Consider the following 21,093-nt stretch of genomic DNA (forward strand, 5'->3'; position numbering starts at 1 on the left):
CTATCTTTGTAAGGGGAAAACTGTACTTAGTTTTTATGTTCTATTTCTTTTATTTTTCTGAAACTATAAAAATCACTATTAATTCTGTAAAAGATTATATTATTTAAGAGGAAACATGAAAAAAATCTTCCATTCACTAAAATAGATTTACAGTATTAACTATAGCAAACTCAACACATAGAACATAAATCTATAGTATCAACTGAAACATTTTACACATAAAAACTGAGCATATATTTTTCCAACAAATTATAAAAATCTTAAAAATATTAGGAAATCATGAAAAATATTAAAAATATATTTTAATCACTGGAAGTATTCACAAAATAAATGTTTTTCATAAAGACCCAGTTATTAAACCTGAGGAGACATTTACTACAGTTAAATAATCACAAATGGCTTTCCTGGAAGGAACAATTCTTCATTAAAAATAGGTGGATCCTAGCAGGTTTGACTCAGTAGATAGAGCATCAGCCTGTGGACTAAAGGGTCTCAGGTTTGATTCCAGTCAAGGGTATGTACCTCAGCTGCAGACTTGATCCCCTGGCCCTGGTCAGGATGTTTGCAGGATTTATCTCTTTCACATCAATGTTTCTCTCCCACCTGCCCCCCACTTCTCTTCTACTCTCTCTAAAAACCAATGGAAAATATTCTTTGATGAGGATATTTTCACAAAAACAGGTGAAACATTTCTCTGCTGCCTCATTTTCTTCTTCTGATCCAGACCTTTTTCATGGCACTTTTCATCTCTTCATTTCTTAGCGTATAGATTAAGGGGTTCAACATAGGAGTGATAACGGTGTAAAACACAGTCAAGGATTTATCAATGGGTAAGGTAGAAGGAGGTCTCACATACATAAAAATGCAAGGGACAAAGAAGAGGACCACCACAGTAATGTGGTAGCTACAGGTGGATAAGGCTTTGCGCCTCCCCTCCTGACTGAACATCTTCAGGGAGTGCAGAATGACCCCATAAGAGATGAGTAACAGCACGAAGATGACCACACAGATGGACCCATCATTGGCAACCACAATGAGGCCAATAACATGGGTGTTAGTGCAGGCAAGTTCTAATAAGGGATACATGTCACAAATGAAGTGGTCAATGACATTGGGGCCACAGAAGGGAAGGTTGGAAACAAAGACAAGTTGAACAACGGCGTGTAAAAAACCTCCAACACAGGCCAACAGCAGCAGAACGATACACACTTGTTGATTCATGATTGTCAAATAGTGCAAGGGTTTACAGATGGCCACATAGCGGTCATAGGCCATGACCACCAAAAGTAAAATCTCAGCACCACCAAATAAGTGCCCTATAAAAAGCTGGCTCATGCAACCTTGGAAGGAAATGGTTTTCTTCTCATAAAGTAAGTCTATAATCATATTTGGGGTAAGTGTAGTAGAATAAACAGCATCCATAAATGATAAGTAGCCAAGAAAGAAGTACATTGGAGCATCCAGGCTTGGGCTGACCATGACAGTCACAATAATGAGTAGGTTGCCCACCATTGTCACAATGTAGATGAACAAAAACACAACAAATAATATTTTCTGGCCCTGAAGACTCTCCGTGAGCCCCAACAGGATAAATTCTGTCACATTGTTCCTCTGTTCCATAGCTCTTTCTGTATGTCTTATTTCAGAGTGCAGGACAAATTACCTGTAAATATAATTATTACTTGTGACTTCCTGAAATCTTGGGATAATCTGTACATTCATTCAACAAAGAGGCATTATGATTTATTGTGTTGCAGTAATTCCAGAGATTATAAAAATACAAGGCTGAAAGGACTTGTATGCATGCATATAAGCCTAACCAGTGGTCATGGACAACAGGAAGGTGGGGGCATATATGGGGAGGGATTGGGGGTGGGAAAGGGGGGATGGGGGAAGGAGGACAATTATGAGATACCATAATCAATAAAAAAATAAAAAATTTTAAAAAATACAAGGCTGACTGAAACATGGTCCCTAACTTCAGCAATCTTACAGACTAATGAAGAGGCAAGTAATTGGAGATATATGTGAGGAAAGGAGACATTATAAGATAAGTGAGTTGCCACAAGTAGCTTTCTATCTGTAAATTTTAAAAAGTACATTTAGCTTATACCTTAAACAAAAATAAAAGGTGAGTAAAGGTTTAATTTAAAAAAAAAAAACTAAAGATTTACTTCATGTTTACTTTCTAATTAATAAAAGAGATGACTTTCTATACTCTAGAGATGAGAGAATCTTCTTATCTTATCATGGACATCCCAAATAGGCATTGTTCAATTTTTTTAAGGATTTAGTAATAGATACCATAAAGTCAAAAAACAAAAGTAGTTTGGGGGGGAGGGGTAATTTACATTTTGGAGGATATACACAGAGTTAATATCTAAAATAGACAAAGAGCTCTAAGTCACTTAACAAATGAAAGATAAGCAAAGTGGGTGAATCGGAGAAATAAAGGAAAAATAAATCGAAACGGCCAAAAAACATACAAGAGGCTGACACTCACCTGTAGACAGAAAAGTAGCAATTGAAGGGTTTTCTTACTGCAGAATTACCTTGGATTTTTTAAAAAGTCATTCAATTAAGTTTGGCAGATGCTACAGCATCCTCTAATTTTTAACAATTCCTAAAGAAGATATTAATTGAACCTATCACAAAATTTAAAAATATCTGCCTATTAAATATCCCCAAATAGCTATACTTGAAATTAGTTTCCAAGAATACTGAAGTACATAATATTCTACCCACTTACTTGTACATCTAAAACTAGTTCAGAATAATTGAAAAAATAAATTAAAATTTTAAAAACAATACTGATGCTAGGAAGGTAAACTTATTCTGGATCTTTATACAAAAATATACAAAAGAGTATTACAGAATTGAATTAATCCCCAAATATTCTACTAATCAAAAGGACATGGCTGAGTATGAGAATTTACATAGAACTATTTTTTTCTTCTTTTGATATTTATTATTAAATTGATTTGGGTAACATTGGTCAACATGAACATATAGGTTTTAGGTGTGGTTCAAATTTAATGAAGTAATATTGGTAAATAAAATTATATCATTTCAGGGTTACAATTCTATAATACATCATCGGTATATTGTATTGTCTGTTCACCAGCCCAAGTCAAGTTCCTTCTATCACCATTTATCCCCTCCCCCTTTCCCTCTGATAATCTCCATACTGTTGTCTATGAGATGGGGATTCTTTTTGCTTTATCCCTTCCCCTTTTCACCCAGCCCCCCTACCCTGCCCTTCTGATAGTTGTCAGTTTGTTGTCTGTAATTATGAGTCTGTTTCTATTTTGTTTGCTAGTTTGTGTTATTCATTAGATTCCACATATAAGAAAAATCATATGGTATTTGCCTTTCACTGACTTATTTCACTTAGCATAGTATTTTCCAGATCCATTACATAGGAGAACTTCTAAAAGACAGATTTCCACACCACCAATGTATCGTTCAAAGTCTACAAAGTTCAGAATGATATGTATAAATTTACTTCCTGAGTTACCTGCATGATGAAAGAGCTTTTCAATTCATGTTCTCGGCTGTGCTGCCTTCTCCCTTGTCCTTCATGCCCTGATGCCATCTCTGTGGACAAAGAGAGCAACATAGCACATGCACTGTCACTGGAGTTCAAACTGTTTCCAACTCTGTCCAGGCTAATAGGAAATCTAATTCACTCCAAATCTGATTGTGAACAGAGACCCAAAATATCCATTGCCGGCAGAATTTGTCTTAATAACAAACAAATGTTAAACCAACATTCTGATAGGAGAAAAAAAAAATGTATATAAGTTATCTGGATAAATATTTTGCAGTTTGTGTTTTGTAGCAATAAAAGTGAAATATCATTTCCTACTCAATTATACTGGCCTGTCTTCATAGAGCATTGTTGATCACTGGGTTACCTGAAGGATGGAGAATAATTTCATGTATACTTTTTAGGTCTTAATTCCATCATTTCTATTTCTGGAAAAGCCAGTCATGTGAATACTGACAAACATTTTCTGAAGTGAGGGACAAGGTCTATAAACATTTTATCTACATTGGAACTACAACACAGGTTACTGCGTCATTCAATTGGTGCATCTCCAAGGGTGAGTCTTCTCTAATTAAATTCACTGGGACCTTGATCATAATATTGAGGGTAGATTTTGCTTCTCCAGAGATGCCACCAGGATAATCACCATGCAGAACAGGACTTACAGAAACATGACTTTGGTGAAAATCAAAAAGGTCAAATGACCAAAAGGGGAAAGTTCAGTCTGGGCAGAAACAAAGTATGTATAAACTCTCTTGTTTAAATCATGACTTTTAGCTCATTGTCTCTCATCCCTGGACATAGTTAGATAAATGCTTTAGATCCCTCTTCTTGTGTCTTCCTTGAACACACCCTCTAAAGTGGTTCCCTGCTCTCTGCGTCACTCTACATCACATCACTTTTTAAGCACTTTTCATTTTGAAAGCAGCTTGATTTTTATGCTTACTTACTTAATGCCTATGACCCTCCACTAGAAAGTGTTATGTGGTAGCCCTAGCCATTTGGCTCAATGACTAGAGAGTCCGCCTGTGGGCTGAAGGGTCCCATATTCAATTCCAGTCAAGGGAACATGCCCACATTGTTGGCTCCATCTCCAGAATGAGGCACGCAGGAGGCAGACAATCAATGATTCCCTCTCATCATTGATATTTCTCTCTCTCTGTCTTCCTTCCTCTCTGAAATCAATAAAAATACATTTTTTTAAAAAGAAGAACGTGTTACGGTGTACATTTCATTATTCTGACAAAGACCACAGCATTTAAGGTCGCGACTTCTAGACCCAAAATAGATGGACTCAAATTCCTTTTAGGCACTTTCTAGTTCTAAGATCTACAGAAAACTATTTAAATTTTCTCAGTATCGGCTAATTCTTCTGGAAAGCATTACTTGCTTCCATCAGGCTCATATGGGGATTAAACAATAACTTGTTTTTGTAGCACCAGCCAAAGTGCAATAAATAGCAATAGCTTTTATTATAATTACTAATTATTATACTATAGATTCATTTGCTATAAAAAGTTTATTAAATTTTGGGGTCTTGCTTAAACTGATTTTAATGTTGTAGACATTCCTTCTTTTATAGTGAACTCTTTATGCAGTGAATCTCATCAATCTCACATTAACCTAAGGGCTTCATCATGATCTCCTAACATAATATCTACATAGAGTTGAATGATAAATGTAAACCATAGAGTTTTTCAAAAGTCTAACAGAAATAGAGCACTGATGAAGAAGTGAGGGAAGCAACAAAGACAGTGACACTTATTAAGTACCCTCTGATTGACAGGCACTGTGAAGCATGTACTACCAACTCATCATATACATGAACCCAGATTAAAATCAGATCTTGAGAACTTGTGAAATACTCGCAATGTTACATGAAGTAATGAGACAGAAGTCAATACTAGTTGTGTGAACTCCATACCTAGAGCTCTGCTGCTAACAGAGGCTGAATTAACCTAAAAGATATAAATGTCCTTGCCTAAGTGCAAGGGAAAAGTTATCTCACATGGTATTGGTCATATGAGGAGGTACCTTTTTCACCTACGGAAATAGGGACCAAGACAAGATACTCAGAGGTCCTCATCCAAACAGAGTGAGGCTCTTGCTACTTCAAGAAGAAATATAAGTCAAGATCTGCCCCTATTAGAAGTAGGGTCAGCACCAGCCAATATTTTTTTCCTTTTAAATATATTTTTATAAGTTTACTCTGTGCCAGGAACTTTCATAAGCACTTAACATATGTAAACTCATTTAACTGGCCCCAAAATTTTATGATATAGGTGTTATCATTACCATTTACAATAAAAGATAAAAATAAGGGGTAAAATATATTTTTGTTTTGTAATTGCAAAGGTACTAAGCCTTCACTGCATGATTTACAAAGAATTGATTTCCAGAGAATCTACTCTGAAAGACCTTAAGAAGAAAATTCCTTAAAAAGGTGATTTATTAATAGGCTAGAGATGCACACACAATCTATAGCACTATTTCTTAGAAACCTCTGGATAATTTGTTTAAAAGGCATATATTCCAATCCAACAGCAGTCCTATTGAGTTAGAATCTCTGGAGCTGTATCCTAGGAGTGTGCATTTTAACAAGAATTTCAATTGATTCTGAAAGTACACCAAAGGTTGGCAACCAAATGGACAACAAATAAATTTTAATGGAATATTTTGATGATAAATTTTCACCAACATACTTTTATGTGCAGTGCTCAGTTTGTCTTGAACCACGAAAATTATTTTATCTTTGACACTAAAAAGATGTGAGAGGCACGGGTGGAGGGGATTTGGTGCCTCCCCTCCAAACTTATAGTTCTTTTGAGAATATAAGATGACCACATAATATACCATCAAAAGGAGGAAGTTCAGTAAGCAGATGTACCCACTGTTGGCATCAACAGAGAGACCAAAGGTAAGAGAGTGTATGCAGACAAGTTTCAACAAAGGGTACAAATCACACATGAAATGATCTATGACACTGGGGCCACGGAAGGGCAGCCAGACTGTGAAGAAAATCTGAATTCTTGCATGGACCAAGGCACCAGCCCAGGCCACTGCCACAAGAAAGCTACACACCTGTTGGCTCATGATGGCGGTGTAGTGCAGGGGTTTGCCAATGGCCACATCATGGTCATAGGCCATCTCAGTGAGAAGGATAATCTCAACAGCACCAAAAAGAAGCTCAGTGAAGACTTGAGAGATACACCCTCTGAGAGAGATGATTTTTCTCACAGTAAGAGTGTCAGCTAGCATTTTAGGGTTCGTGGAGGAAGAACAGTAGCCATCTCACTTAAGACGTAAGTGGGTCAGGAAGAAGTACATGGGGAATCCTAGGGCCCTGCTGGTGCTAACGGTGATCATAATGAGCAAGTTGCCTGCCAAGGTGGCCAAGTAGACTATTAAAAACACAACAAATGAAAATTTATGAATCACCATATTTTGAGTCAGTCATAGGGGAATGAATATTCTCCATCAATTCAGTTCAGGTGACAAGTGACTTCCCTAAAAAGGAAGTTATGCTCGTCCTCAATAATGATACTATCTCTTAATGAATAAATATATCCATGGAGTGTCTTACTTTCTTAGATTTACAGAATACAAAACTGTATAAACTGTTTCATTCACTTAATATAGACAACAATACTGGTGCTGTTTTTTTATTCTTTATAATTTCCTGACTTGTTTAGATTTTCTACAAGACAATGTATAATAAAATCAGAAGAGAAAAATATTATGCATTGAGGGTTTTTTAATTATTATATAAGGACACAAATGTAATACCTTAATCAATAAATAATTTTTATACTGGTTTGAGGAGAGATCGATAAACTGTTGTTCCATTTATTCATGCATTCATTCATTCATTCATTGAATCTTATATGTGCCCTGACTAGGGATCAAACCCTGAATCTTAGTGTAGCTGGACAATTCTCTAACCAAGTGAGTTACCCAACTAAGGGTTTTAAGAGTCAGCCTGGCTGGCATGGCTCAGTGGTTGAGCATTGACCTATGAACTAGGAGATCACAGTTCTATTCCCCATCAGAGCATATGCCTGGGTTGCTGGATCCCCAGTGTAGGGTGTGCAGGAGGCAGCCAATCAATGATTCTCTCTCATCATTGATGTTTCTCTCTCTCCCTCTACTTTGGTCTCTGAAATCAATAAAAATATTTTTTAAGTTTTAAGAGTCAGTCGATGATGTGGACATATATGTGGCATACTCACAAATATACAGAGATACATATATTTTACTCCAAAATTACTAGGCATATTTACCAGTAAAAAATCCAATTGGTTCTATTAATTTAAGTAATATAAAAAATGAGTCAAAGACGTGTAAGGATTCCCTCATAAGCCATACCTTTCCCTAGGGTTAGAGTTAGGGTTAGAGTTAGGGATAGGGTTAGGGTTAGGGTTAGAGTTAAGGTTAGGGTTAGGGTTACAGGTGATGAAACTGACAGAAAAATGAAGGTTTCAAAATAGATATATCAGAAAGCCAGTAACCAGAACTTACCTATTTCCTAGATCATATCCTTAACTGTTGTTAACTTCCAAGCAATGATGATAGATCAGATAACCATAGTAGTTATCATTTATTGAGTCAGGGACTGTGCTGGACCCAGTTTATTGTCTAATACTAGTTCTGGCCCAAGGCAACCTGTTGAATTTATGCCACTATAAATAACAACACATTCTCCAAAAGATTGTAATTCCAATGGAAACCAACATCTCAATGTTACATAATAGGATTATTTAAACACCAATCTAATCATCTAGATTTATGCCTTTTAGCTTCTAAAGATATTTCAAATTTCCAGGTAATTGATAAATATTTATTGATTAAGAAGCAATAACTTATGGTGACAAGAGTGTGGAATGGAAGACAGTAAGTCTGGATTCCAGTGAACGCTATAGCTCTGTGCTTCAGTGGCTAACTGCAAGTATCATCCAACCTCTTCTTAGGTGGATGACGTCATCCACAGATCTAAGAGGCTTGGGCTAGATTACCTCTATTTCTTATATCTGTAATGTTCAATGGTTCCATTTATCTGAAAAAAGTCACCTTTTTCCTCCAGAGCATCCTCATAGCATTTTTTACCTCAGCATTTCTGAGTGTGTAGATTAAGGGATTTAACATAGGAACCACCATAGTATAAAAGACAGCAACAGCTTTGTCCACAGGCAGTGTGGTTACTGGGCGCAGATACACAAATATGCAGGGCACAAAGAATAAGATGACCACTGTGATGTGAGACAGACAGGTGGAGAGGGCTTTGCGCCTCCCCTCCAAGCTGTAGTTCCCTAGGGAGCTCAAGATGACCACATAAGAGACCATCAAAAGGAGGAAGTTCAACAAGCAGATGAACCCACTGTTGGCAGCAACAAAGAGACCCAGGGTGTGAGTGTCCATGCAGACGAGTTTCAACAACGGGTACAAGTCACACATGAAGTGATCTATGACATTGGGGCCACAGAATGGCAACCAGACTATGAAGAGGATCTGAATGGTTGCGTGGAAAAATCCTCCAGCCCACGCCACTCCCAGCAGGAGAATGCATAGCCTGTGGCTCATGATGGTGGCATAGTGCAGAGGTTTGCAAATGGCGACATAGCGATCATAGGCCATCACCGTCAGCAGGATGATCTCGGTAGCACCAAAAATGTGTTCTGCATAGACTTGAGCCATACAACCATTAAAAGAGATCATTTTCTTTTCATGAAGGGAATCCACAATCATCTTAGGGGCTGAAGAAGAACAATAGATTAGGTCTATCAGGGAAAGGTGGGTCAGGAAGAAGTACATGGGGGAGTTCAGAGCCTGGTTGGTGGTGATGGTAACCACAATGAGCAGGTTGCCTGAGAGTGCTACCATGTATAAGACCAAAAATAACAAAAACAAGACTTTCTGCATTTGGGGGTTCTGTGTAAGTCCTGTTAAAATGAATTCAGTCACATTCCTTGTATTCTCCATCTATGTGGCATGAGTGATAAAAACTCCAGGAAGGAATGCTTTACCTTTAAAAAAAACAAAGAAAGGAAGAAAAAAGGAACTTAAACCGGTGATAGTGATAGTCAATAAGTCAAATATAAATAATCAACCAGGTAAGTTTAATGTAAAATCTATTTCCACTTACTTGATGAGGAATATACATATCAAGTAAACTTCAAGATAGTACTTAAAATTATTTTTTTCAATTATTGTCACTTTCTGCTAGCCTTTAAATTCCTTTATTCTCTATATCTTTTTTATTTTAAATTTTATTTTATTTTATTTTTCCATAACCTTTTATCCCTTCTATGCCCTCAATTACCACACTGGCATCCATGTCCATGAACTCTCTCTTTTTTTTCTTCTCTATCTATAAAAGCCTAAAATGCAAATTGTCCCTGCAGGAGTTTGACCTGGAGACCAATCACTTACTATTACATGCACTGACCACCAGGAGGGCAATGAGGAATGAAGGAAGGCCCTGGCTTGCAGCCAGCAGACAGGGAAAGGAGGCCCTGGCCAGCAATCAAAAGGAAGGCCTTGGCCAGCAGCCAAAAGGCCCCAATTGGCCCTGATCACAGGCCAGGCCTATGGACCCTACCCATGCACAAATTTCATGCACCGGGCCTCTAGTACAATATATTAATGTATTCCTAAAGCACAGAGTCAGTGAAGGGTAAGACAAACTGTCTATGTTACACATGGACAAAGTACATAATGAAGTTCATGGGAGGGAATCCTTTTTCAGATGATTCCACAAATGTTTCACTGAGAAGCTAGCCTTAGAGTTCCAAGCCCCAGGATAGTGGTCTCCCTGTGACATCACCCACTGCATTGGAGAATCCTTCCAGTGACAAGAATCCTTGAGAAGAAAGTTGAATACACGTCTACCTAGTAACTGCCAACTCTACTCTAGAGCAGGTGGCCCTTGGGAGAACCAACAATCAATTACTGCTATGTTTAATAAATTTCTGGAAGTCTGTGCCAAAGATTGGATTTCATTATCAAAATCAGATAAACTTGATTGTTTCATAAACATCATTATTTCATTCATTACATCAGTTTCTCGCAAACCTTAAAGTAGTTCAAATATATTTTTGAAACACTTCCCTTTTACAATTTCATCTGCCTCCTTTTGTCCGACACCATACAGAAATAGCTTGGCTTTATGTCAAAATTGATGTATTTGATGTCCCCTGTTAACTGGCAGATTCAAGCACAGGATCAATTCCTTTTCTGTCCTAGTTCAAAAACCAATAGTGTGCCTGTTACCACTCAAACTCTCTAATACCCATATTTTTAAAGAGAAGTGGAGAAAAGTGTTGATCAGAATGACCCTGATCTGTCATAAAAGGGCCCATGGATTGCAATTAAAAGGCAAAGAGCTAAGCAGACAAACTTCTTCCATATGTACAAACATTTTAAAATGCAAACTTTTATTATAACTCTAAATAGCATGAAGAGATTTATTTTCACACCATATAGTTCCTATAATGGTAGTTAATTTTTGTAGAGTGTTTGCCATGTGCTAGGCATTATACTAAGTACTTTACATGCATTATCTTGTTTAATCTTCACAACAATGCTTTGGGGTTGGTACACAATTATCTATATTTTGAAGAATAGAAAACTGTGGCTAGGAGAAGATAAATGATTTGCCCAGTCATAACGGTAAAAAAAAAAAAAAAAAAAAAAAAGTACTTCTCCAGTATAAATCCAATTTACTTCTAGGAATCAGCAATGCCAGAGTTTGACAGTGGGTTGGTAGCTAACACCATCACCTGTGACTATATGAACTCTGTGGCGGTGCTTTTGTTAACTTATAAAATGTTAATGAATTTGAGGGTTCACTGGACAAGACCCTAGAATTGCTGTATATCAAAAATCCTTCAGAAGTTTTCATTTTATCAACTAATACGCTCTTTAAAAGATAAGGACACTGAGGCCCAGAGATGTGAAGTCCAATGAAATATAAGTAATTGATTAGTTTCTGATCAAAATAAGAATACAAATCTTCTAATGTCCAACAAGGTAATTTTTCCCCACCAACACACCTTGCCTTTCTTAAGACACCTTAAGACAAGCTGGATACAAAGGGAAAAAACCACTCTCCAGTAACAAAGGGAATTAACTTTCATCTCTTATCTCTAACAATACCTATCTTGATTCTCTCAAAAAAGGGCTAAGTTCAGGGATGCAGAAATTCAGTTATATTATTGAAACTACAATCCACTATAAGAGAAATAAAGTCTTACCTGGTTGGAACAAGAGCCAAGAAAGTTTGAAGAGTCAGAATAAAAAGTGTCCTGAGCCTGGTATTTAATATAGATTCCCAACCACAGTGGAAGGTACATACGTTCCTCACAGATCCTATAAATTAATGCATTCTTCTTATGGATCTGTTTTAGGACTGAAGGTTTTCTTTAAGAAACAGAATCCAAATGTTATCCTTTTCCTCTGTCCTATTAACCTGTCTTACCACAGTGAATGTCACACACCCTGTCTCAGCTTCACCTCAAATTTTCCTTCTTTATTCTCACTTGATTTTCATACTGGTATCTCTCTGTCAATACAAGGTATGGTTTTTCCTCCCTTTTATCCCTGTAAATTATCCGTCAGAGCACTATTTCAAGTAAAAAAGCCAATCTCTGACCATCCAAACCATCGCACCCTAGGCCCTACCCCTGGAGGAAACCCTCAGTGGCCCATCCAGCTCTGACCTGCTGACCTACTGTGGTGTCTCCCAGTCCAAAGCCTAGAAATTGGCTCAAGGATCCATAGAATGTAAATCTATTCCTGATGATATAAATATACCCGTATTCAGTGAGAATAACAAGTATTCCTGCAAAATACCCTAAAATATCTTAAAGTGATCCCCATCAAATATCAGAAAGTAATGATTCAATTATTTTAATTATAAACCCCATGGTAGAAAATGGAAATGTAAAAATTGCATCACAAATCTGCAATTCTGGTTAACTTACCGTAGTTGCCTTTATAGTCAGTGTATTCAGGAATAAGAAGTAACCATTATATGAAACTGTTCAAATATATTATATAATAGATATTTTTCAAGACCCTACTCATCGCAAAATATTATAGGAAGCAGAGAATATGAAAATGGCAAAAATGTATTCAAATAGATTCATCCAAGCATTTTCAAAACTCCAGTGCCTTAGGAATTAAAATCAAAAGATAAGAAAATGAGGTGTTGAATTTGAAACCTGAATTCCTTACGTAATAAGGGAACTTCTGATCTTTAGCAGCTAGCTCTACAGTTACAGAACAAGAGACACAAATATTTCTATCTCTTCTTAACCAACTGTCTCTTACTCTGCTCTTCAAATAGGAAACGAGCTGCTTCTTGAGTGTATAGAGAAGATACAGAGGATGTTAAAGAACCAATCTTACTATCCAAGGTTTGGCCCTCCCGGGAATTATTTATCTCTGTGTTTTTTTTTAAAGATTTTGATTTGGAAACAAGTATATGGGAAAATTCCCCTACGAACAACACATCCTCACCTGACTGGTTCTTTTCCCTGCACTTAAACCTATGTAATAATAGCCTATATTCCTGGTCTAGAAGATTATGTGACAAAACACCATTCTCATAAGCCCTTGGGTATCATGAACTGGAACATGAAGAACTAAGAGCTGTGTAAACAACAATATGGGGTTTCATGCCGGTTGCATATTCCTGAGGAAATTTCCTCACAGGCTGAAGGCACCAGAGGAGGTTGAGATACTGAGTCAATCTCCCAACTGTGCTGTAACCACATCAGGACATACTCCGCTTGTAGGAATCTTTTGACTTGACATGTTTTCAGGCAGAGTGATATCTAGAGTTGGGGACCAAGAGAAGGCTAAAATCCTAGTGCCAACTTGTATGGTATAAAAATATAAAAAGATTGATTTTTATCCCTTTTGGGGGAGAGTCTAGGAACTCCACTGGCCATTCAATGGGGGGGGGGGGGGGGGAGAAAGCCTTACCTAACCAAACAGATTTCTTCATATTTTCTTCACACTAATATCCTCAGGACAGTGGAGATTTGAAAAGCCAAACATGTTTTGTCACCTTACAAACACATACTGAAGCAAGTACTCTAAGAGTATGGTTTAAGTAACCTATCATAAGAGTTGAAGCAGCTCTTGTACTTAAATGTATGGCCTGGCAGTGGACAGAGCACCAGGATAAATAGTAGTAACAGCAGTTTCCATTACCAGGAAGTATGTCTTCTAATATGGTGTATTACATTGATTAGTTTTCATCTATTAAACCAACCTTGTATCCCTAGGAATCCAACTTAGTCTTGGTTTATTACCCTTTTTTTATAGGCTACTGGATTCAGTTTGCTGGTATTTTATTAAGGATTTTGGTGCCTATATTTATGAGATGTTGGTTGTAGTTTTCTTTTCTTGTGATATCTTTGTCTAATTTGGATAAAAGGGTAATACTGACCTTACTTAATGATTTGGAAAGTGTTCCTTTCTCTTCTATTTCTGCGAAGAGTTTGTGAAGTATTGATGTTAATTCTTCCTTAAAATTTGATAAAATTCACTTTAAACAATTTTTTTAAAGTTTGATAAAATTCACTTTAAAGTGAAGTCATCATGGCCTGTGTTTGCCTGTGTGAGAAGTTTTTTTAATTATTAATTCAGTATCTTAACTTGTTATAAATATATTCAGATTGCCTATTTCATTTGCATCAGTTTCAGTAGTTTGGGTATTACTAAGAATTTGTCTATTTCTTCTACGGTATATAAATTATTGGTATACAACTGTTCATAGTATCACCTTATAATCTTTTTTTATTTCTGAAAGATTGGTAGGAATTTCCCCTCTTTCATTCCTGATTTTACTAACTGGAATCTCCCATCTCTTTTTTTATTTTTTGAAATATTTTTATTGATTTTGAGAGAGAGAGAAACTTCTATGTGAGAGCAAAACATCCATTAGCTGCCTCCTGCACGCCCCCTACTAAGGATCAAGTCTGGAACCCAGGCATGTGTCCAGACCAGGAATCAAAACAGCAACCTTTCAGTGCACTGGCCCATCAACCAAGTGAGCCACAATAGCCAGTGTACCATCTCTTTTTTTAGTCAGTCTAGATAAAAATTTTGTCACTTTGTTGATCTTTTCAAATAATCTACTATTAGTTTTGTTGTTTTTCTGTCCTCTATTCTCTAATTCTTATATTTCTGCTTGAGACTTTGCTACTTCCTTTTTTCCAGTATCTTTATATTTTTAATATATTTTTATTGATTTTACTGAGAGGAAGGGAGAGGGATAGACAGAAACATCAATCAGCTGCCTCCTGCTTGCCCCCTACTGAGGGCCAAGCCTATAACCAAGGTTCATGACCTTGACTAGAATCGAACCCTAAACCCTTCAGTCCATGAGCTGACACTCTATCCACTGAGACAAAGTGACTAGGGCTCTTTTTTTCTAATATCTTAATAAGCAAGGTTAGATTATTAATTTGAGATCTTACTTCTTTTATTGACATGGGTATTTATAGCTGTAAATTTAGATGCAACCCGTCAGAAATAGTATGTTCTGTTTTCATTTTTATTCATCTTAAAGGATTTTCCCATTTTCCACATGACTTCCTTTTGACCCATTGAAATGGCTCTTCTATATAGTCACTGCTGCACATGGCATCTGTCTGAGGAATGTGTCCTGTCTGCCACAGATGGTAGAATCAAAGCCTCTAAATAATGCACATTTGGTCTGAATCAACATCTCTTCTCATTTCATTCCCTGTGCATGAGACACTGTGAATCAGTGTCCAGTGCACCACAATAACATAATTGTTAGCTCTCAGCCTAGAAATGAAATCAGTTTGTATTTAAATCAAATCTCTACCAAATATGAGCTTTTTTGGGCCTTGATCAAATGATGCTCACAGTGAACATCAATTTCCTTAAACATAAAATAGAATTATTAATTCCTCCCTCAAGGGAATAATATGAGCATTAGATAAAATACAACACTTAGAAGAATGACATAAACACAGAATGCTCATTATATGTTAGTTCTGACTGTATCCACATTTCTTTTATCTCTTACAACTTTTCAAGGATTCTCAACTTTAATCAGACATTTTAGTAAAAAGATCAAATACTTGCAGAAAGATTTCAGAATTATAATGACTTATGAATCAGTATTCAGTACTTTAAAACTTAGTCTTTCTTTTCTCCTGATTTCTGTATTTGCCAATATTCTACAAATACCTTATCAATATAGACATAAATATAGATATAGCGATAGAGATAGATATAAAAGCATACAGGTATAGATAAATTCAATAAGTTCAATAGAAAAGGAAAAAATGATAAGTCATAATTTACCCCATAAAAAAAAACAGGAAAGAAAACAAATATTGCATAATTTCATTTATATGCTGTATCTAACTCATAGAAGCAGAAAGTAATAATATTGGTTTCCTGGGGCTGGTAGAAGAAGGTGGAGGAATGAGCAGTAATTGTTTAATGGACTATAGAGTTACAGGTTGGAAAGATGAAAACCTTCTGGAGATGGTTGATGGTGTTGTTCACATAGCAATATGCACACTTAAAAATGTGTGAAATGGTACATTTATGTTATATATTATTTACCACAATAACAAAATACTGGGAAAGAGGGACAGACGGAGTGAGTTAGTAGCAAACAGGAGCCAAATTGTCAACTCTTGAGGATAAAGCTAAAGGCATTGCTTCTGGTTCTGGTTCTGGACTTCAGGAGTGTGTCAATTTGGTTTAAAGGTACAAGTTGATAACGAAGAAAGGTGATTCTGTGCTGGTATGCAGCCAGCTCTTCAGCTCTTCAACACCTCAGAATCAAAGAGAAAGAAGATTATAGTGGAGCTTCCTTTTTATAGTTTCCACACTCTACCTCTGATATGCTGTCTTTATATACAAGTGCTTGGTTGAATGTTTTTTTTTTTTTTCTCCATGGCTACTGTGTGAAAACATGGTATTTTACTGTATTTCACCAACCTTCTCTCCCTGTGGGGCAGAGAGAAAAGCTACATCCCCCTGAATACATCTTGAGACTGTCATCTAGGTATTCACCCCAAAGGAAATAGATATATCTATGGCTTATGTATTATTGAATCTTTGGTAGCCAGGAATTCTGCCATCTAAGGCTTCTCAGTCAGTCACTAATAAGGATGTCACTTTCCCAGGTTTATCTGGCACATAACCTTGAAGAGACTAGTATTTCCATTCTTGGAGCAACCATATCATTCAGAACAGTCATGTTCCAGAGAGAAATCCAATCTCCAAATTCCGACCATTGCTTAATAATACCACATATCCTATGCCAGGTTCACCAATGTCAAAATGATCAACAAAGCCCTATAATGAGTTTTTCAACTTCCTGTATCGAGGTCCCATCCTAAAATAAAGCCAGAGACACAAGTCTAACCAAAGCTCAACTTCATTTTTAAAACTGGCCTCCAATGAGATTTCTGGGTGCCAAGTAGGAGAAAATGAAAGACTTTGTTTAAAGCGTCAAGAAATATTTCATCAGAACCAATTACTAATTCTCTGAGGACCTGAGAGGTCAATACAACAAATCCTACACTTCTTGCAAGCTTATTCAAACATTTCCCTAGAGTCAGTGAAGAAATAATTGGGAGGGGGGAAAAGGACATTTAAGTACATGACAGCAGCAGAGCCATGTACCAACAATCTAAAGATTGGTATGGGAAACACTGTCCCAAGCTTTGTGGGTTAGAAGGAAGGCTGAAATCAGGAATAAAAAGAATTCTCTCTAGATTGCTCATGACCTTGTTGGGAAACCAAAATTTAGCACAAATGATTTGAGAACACATTGTCCAGTCAATTTTATTTGATTCAGTTAAACATTTTATAGTGTCATGTGCCAGTTTTTCCTAACTTAAAGAACTTTCTATTGCTCCCATTATTTTTAATTTAGTTTGAATATAGTTCTAAATATTTGAAACTATATATTTTGAAGATGTAGTTATACATATATAGGAAGCCAAGAAAGTGGGGAGAAGTTAAATCCTTGAACTTCTAAAATTTCCTAACTGAAAAAGCTCATTTTCTGAGTGATCTTGGCCATACTGATAATGTGAGCTAAAATAAACTAAAGTGCCCAAGATTGAGAGAATTGTCTAGAGAGAGAAGGATTCCAGTGTCCGGCTGGTTAGCTCATGGAGTGTATTTGCAGATGTGTGCCGCGTGCCATGAGGGGAAGAAAGCAACGATGGAGCTCAATTTGCGAACGGAGGAACTCACATCCAACTAGATGCAGGTTAGTGATAACCTTTTCTCCAAATTTTAAGCAGATTGACTTCACTTAGTTTATTTTCACTGAAGTGGTTTTTTTACTTAGGGTGTGAATTGAAGATTAATATTTTTCTCTAAAAAGTGAATTTGGGCACAATGACATGAAACAATCAATAGCACTGTCTGTATTACTGCCAGATAAGACACTGTTGGGAACTCATGAAGCCATTTATACAGCATTATGGTTAACATTTATGTCTCACTAAGTTGATGGATTCCACAGGTTTCTGTTTTAATGACTTGAAATTTGTTCTCTTCTTATGACATTCCTGTTGACACATGAAGTCAGAATTTGTGAATTAAATCTATTAAGAATAATTTAACCGCATAGTTAACATCTGTAGGAGTCATGTATAAAGAAACAACTTAGCATTCCTGAAAACTAAACATACCTTTCCTCTCCTTTATGGAAGCTTAGAGATTATGATGCTGACATAGGGAAAATGTGTGGTTATGTGTTTTGGCAGGTACTGGAGAAAGGAGAGAGAAGGGGAGAAAGAATAAAAAAGCTTTATGGTCTTTTGTATCAAAAACATGTACTCATTCTAGAAAACCCATGCATAGATCATTCCCAAAAAAACAGAATGTATTTTTTAATGTATTCAATATTTCCACCAGTTAGCAATGAAAACTTCAAGTTCATCTTAATTAATTACACATGTCAAAAGCAAAAAACAAAAAAGTATATTATTTTAACTGAGTCTATCATGTCTCATGTCAACAGGAAAATTCACAACTCATTTAAATCCATTTGTAAAATATAGCAGGATAATATATCTAATCCAGGGTATTATTCTATAGTTGATGAAAGACTAATTAAAATATTGAAAATTTTTCAGGGAAATTTATACCACTTACATGTCCACATTTAATGGTGTGGAAAGAGTCAGCATGAAAGAGTCATGCTGAGCCAGACACAGCAACTGGGGCTGTTGAGTGAATGCTGCTCAGTAAGCTGTTATAAAGATAGTTCCTTGGCATTTTGAAGGAAAAAGACTTCGTCTGCAGCTCTGGCTCTCTATGTACCTGTGCATTCTTTGGCAGAGAGTCATAAAAGCTCACAACACATTTGATATAGATATAGTAAAACTAGGTACTTTCATATCTGATACACAGTCGACTTTTTTCCTATTCATTTATTTGTACATTTATTTCTGAATGAATCCATGCAGAATTTTTTTATTTAGTTATCTTTATTGTTGAAAGCATTACAGATGTCCCCTTTTCTTCCCCATTGGCCCCCTCCACCTCCTTCCCACCCTCACCACCAGGCCTTCCCTGCATTATTGTCTGTGTCCATGGGTTATGTATACATTTCTTTGGGTAATCGCTTCCTGCCCCTCCTCCTCCCTACCTTCTGAGATTCCTCAATCTGTAAAAGAATATCCTGTTCACATAACCTATATATAGTCATGCCAATAGATAAGTATACCTTCAAAACAATTGTTACTAATGAGGCGTCCCCAAAAGTGAAAGAAAGCCATCTATGAGACTTTTAGAGCTACAAAGAAAGTTTGGAAGTCAACCACAAATCAGCATTTACAATAACACCTTGCTTTTATTGTGGTGTTTGTAAAGTGTTGTCACTATCTGATTAATATAGGAGAAAATTTAACCTACTTCCATTCTTCTTTATAGCTATCTACAAAATGACAGAAATGAGTGGAAGGGGTAACTCCATCAATCCCAAAGACCAGGTCTAAAGAAAGTGATAGACTCACTGAAACCGGTTTGGCTCAGTGGATAGAGTGTCAGTCTGTGGACTGAAAGATCCCAGGTTCAATTCTGTCAAGGGCACATCCCCAGCTGATCGATGATTCTCTCTCATCAATGTTTCTAACTTTCTATCCCTCCCTGTAAAAAAAAATCAATGAAATATTTTTTAAAGTGATAGACTATTTTAGTACTGAATTTAAAATATCATCATTCAAAAATACTGTGATCTTTCCAGATAGACCAAGCTGAATCAATGAAAAGGACAAGCAACGTAACAGAATTCATCCTACTGGGCCTGACCCAGAATCCAGACCTGCAGAAAGTCCTATTTGTTGCGTTTTTAATCATCTACTTGATCACACTGGCAGGTAACCTGCTTATCTCAGTCACCATCTTCATCACCCCAGCCCTGAGTTCTCCCATGTACTTTTTTCTCTCTTATTTGTCCATTTTAGATTGTTTCTACTCTTCTTCCATAGCACCCAAAATGATCTCTGACTTGATCTCTGAAAAGAACACCATATCCTTCAATGCTTGCATGACCCAGCTCTTTATTGAACATTTCTTTGGTGGAACTGAGGTCGTCTTGTTAATTACCATGGCCTATGACCGCTATGTAGCCATCTGTAAGCCCTTGCACTATATGACCCGCATGAGCCGACCTGTGTGTGGTTTGCTCATGGGAATGGCTGGAGTTTTAGGGCTTCTTCATGGAGGGATCCAGCTTTTGTTCATAGTCCAGTTACCATTCTGTGGCCCTAATGTCATCGACCATTTTGTGTGTGATTTAATACCTCTCCTGGAGCTAGCCTGCATAGACACTCACACTTTGGGGCCCCTGATTACTGCCAACAGTGGGTCACTGTGCTTGCTTGTTTTTTCTATGCTGGTTGCGTCCTATGTCGTCATCCTGTGCTCCCTCAGGACTTACAGCTCTAAAGGGCGTCGCAAAGCCCTGTCTACGTGTGCCTCTCATGTCACTGGTGTCATCGTATTCTTTGTGCCTTGTATATTCCTGTACCTAAGACCTTCAACCTCCTTTCCCATTGACAAAGCTGTGGCTGTGTTTTGCACCATAGTAACTCCCATGCTGAACCCTTTAATCTATACCCTCAGAAATGCAGAAGTAAAAAATGTCATGAAAAAGCTCTGGGAGCAAATAATGAATACTGGTAATGAATAAATCTTGTAATTGGAATATAGGGAGGGGGGAATTTTGTGATATTTTATAGATATTTATTCCCTTTCTGAGTTGATTAAACTTGGAGCAGTCAATTATCCCATTTGGATCATTTTTCTTCAGGAACCCACATGTTCTGGGCAGGCTGACATATCCTTAATCGGCACAAAGCTCAGAGCTCAGAAGAGTTATATGAGCCCATGCAATGTGTTTTTTTACTTTTAAAATAATATTTTAAAATAAATATAATCAAATATAACCTTGGTGGGAGGGTTATTTTTATTTTTGTGGTTTTTTTGTTTGTTTGATTTGGGGGGCTTTTTTATTGTTGTTG

At 36.8% G+C, this 21,093-nt stretch overlaps 2 protein-coding genes across 2 annotated transcripts; one reads left to right on the top strand and one right to left on the bottom strand.

The window, feature by feature from the left end:
- Window positions 1-702: 702 nt before the first annotated feature.
- On the bottom strand, window positions 703-9,526 carry LOC311627593 (uncharacterized protein; the record flags this gene model as incomplete). Its single annotated transcript, XM_084894097.1, has 4 exons — window positions 703-1,636; window positions 5,559-5,593; window positions 6,632-6,715; window positions 8,618-9,526. The coding sequence occupies 4 exons, from the start codon at window positions 9,524-9,526 to the stop codon at window positions 703-705; spliced, it is 1,962 nt and encodes a 653-aa protein (XP_084750223.1).
- A 10,297-nt stretch (window positions 9,527-19,823) lies between these two features.
- Window positions 19,824-20,860, top strand: LOC311628108 (olfactory receptor 4C45-like). The gene has a single exon (XM_084894992.1). The coding sequence runs from the start codon at window positions 19,833-19,835 to the stop codon at window positions 20,760-20,762; it is 930 nt and encodes a 309-aa protein (XP_084751118.1). The 5' UTR covers window positions 19,824-19,832; the 3' UTR covers window positions 20,763-20,860.
- The last annotated feature ends 233 nt before the right edge of the window (window positions 20,861-21,093 follow it).

Source organism: Pipistrellus hanaki, assembly GCF_964339955.1.
Source record: "Pipistrellus hanaki genome assembly, chromosome: 9".
Lineage (NCBI taxonomy): Eukaryota > Metazoa > Chordata > Mammalia > Chiroptera > Vespertilionidae > Pipistrellus > Pipistrellus hanaki.

Coding starts and splice junctions, on each gene's coding strand:
- LOC311628108 (XM_084894992.1), top strand. CDS start 19,833: ATGAAAAGGACAAGCAACGTAACAGAATTCATCCTACTGGGCCTGACC.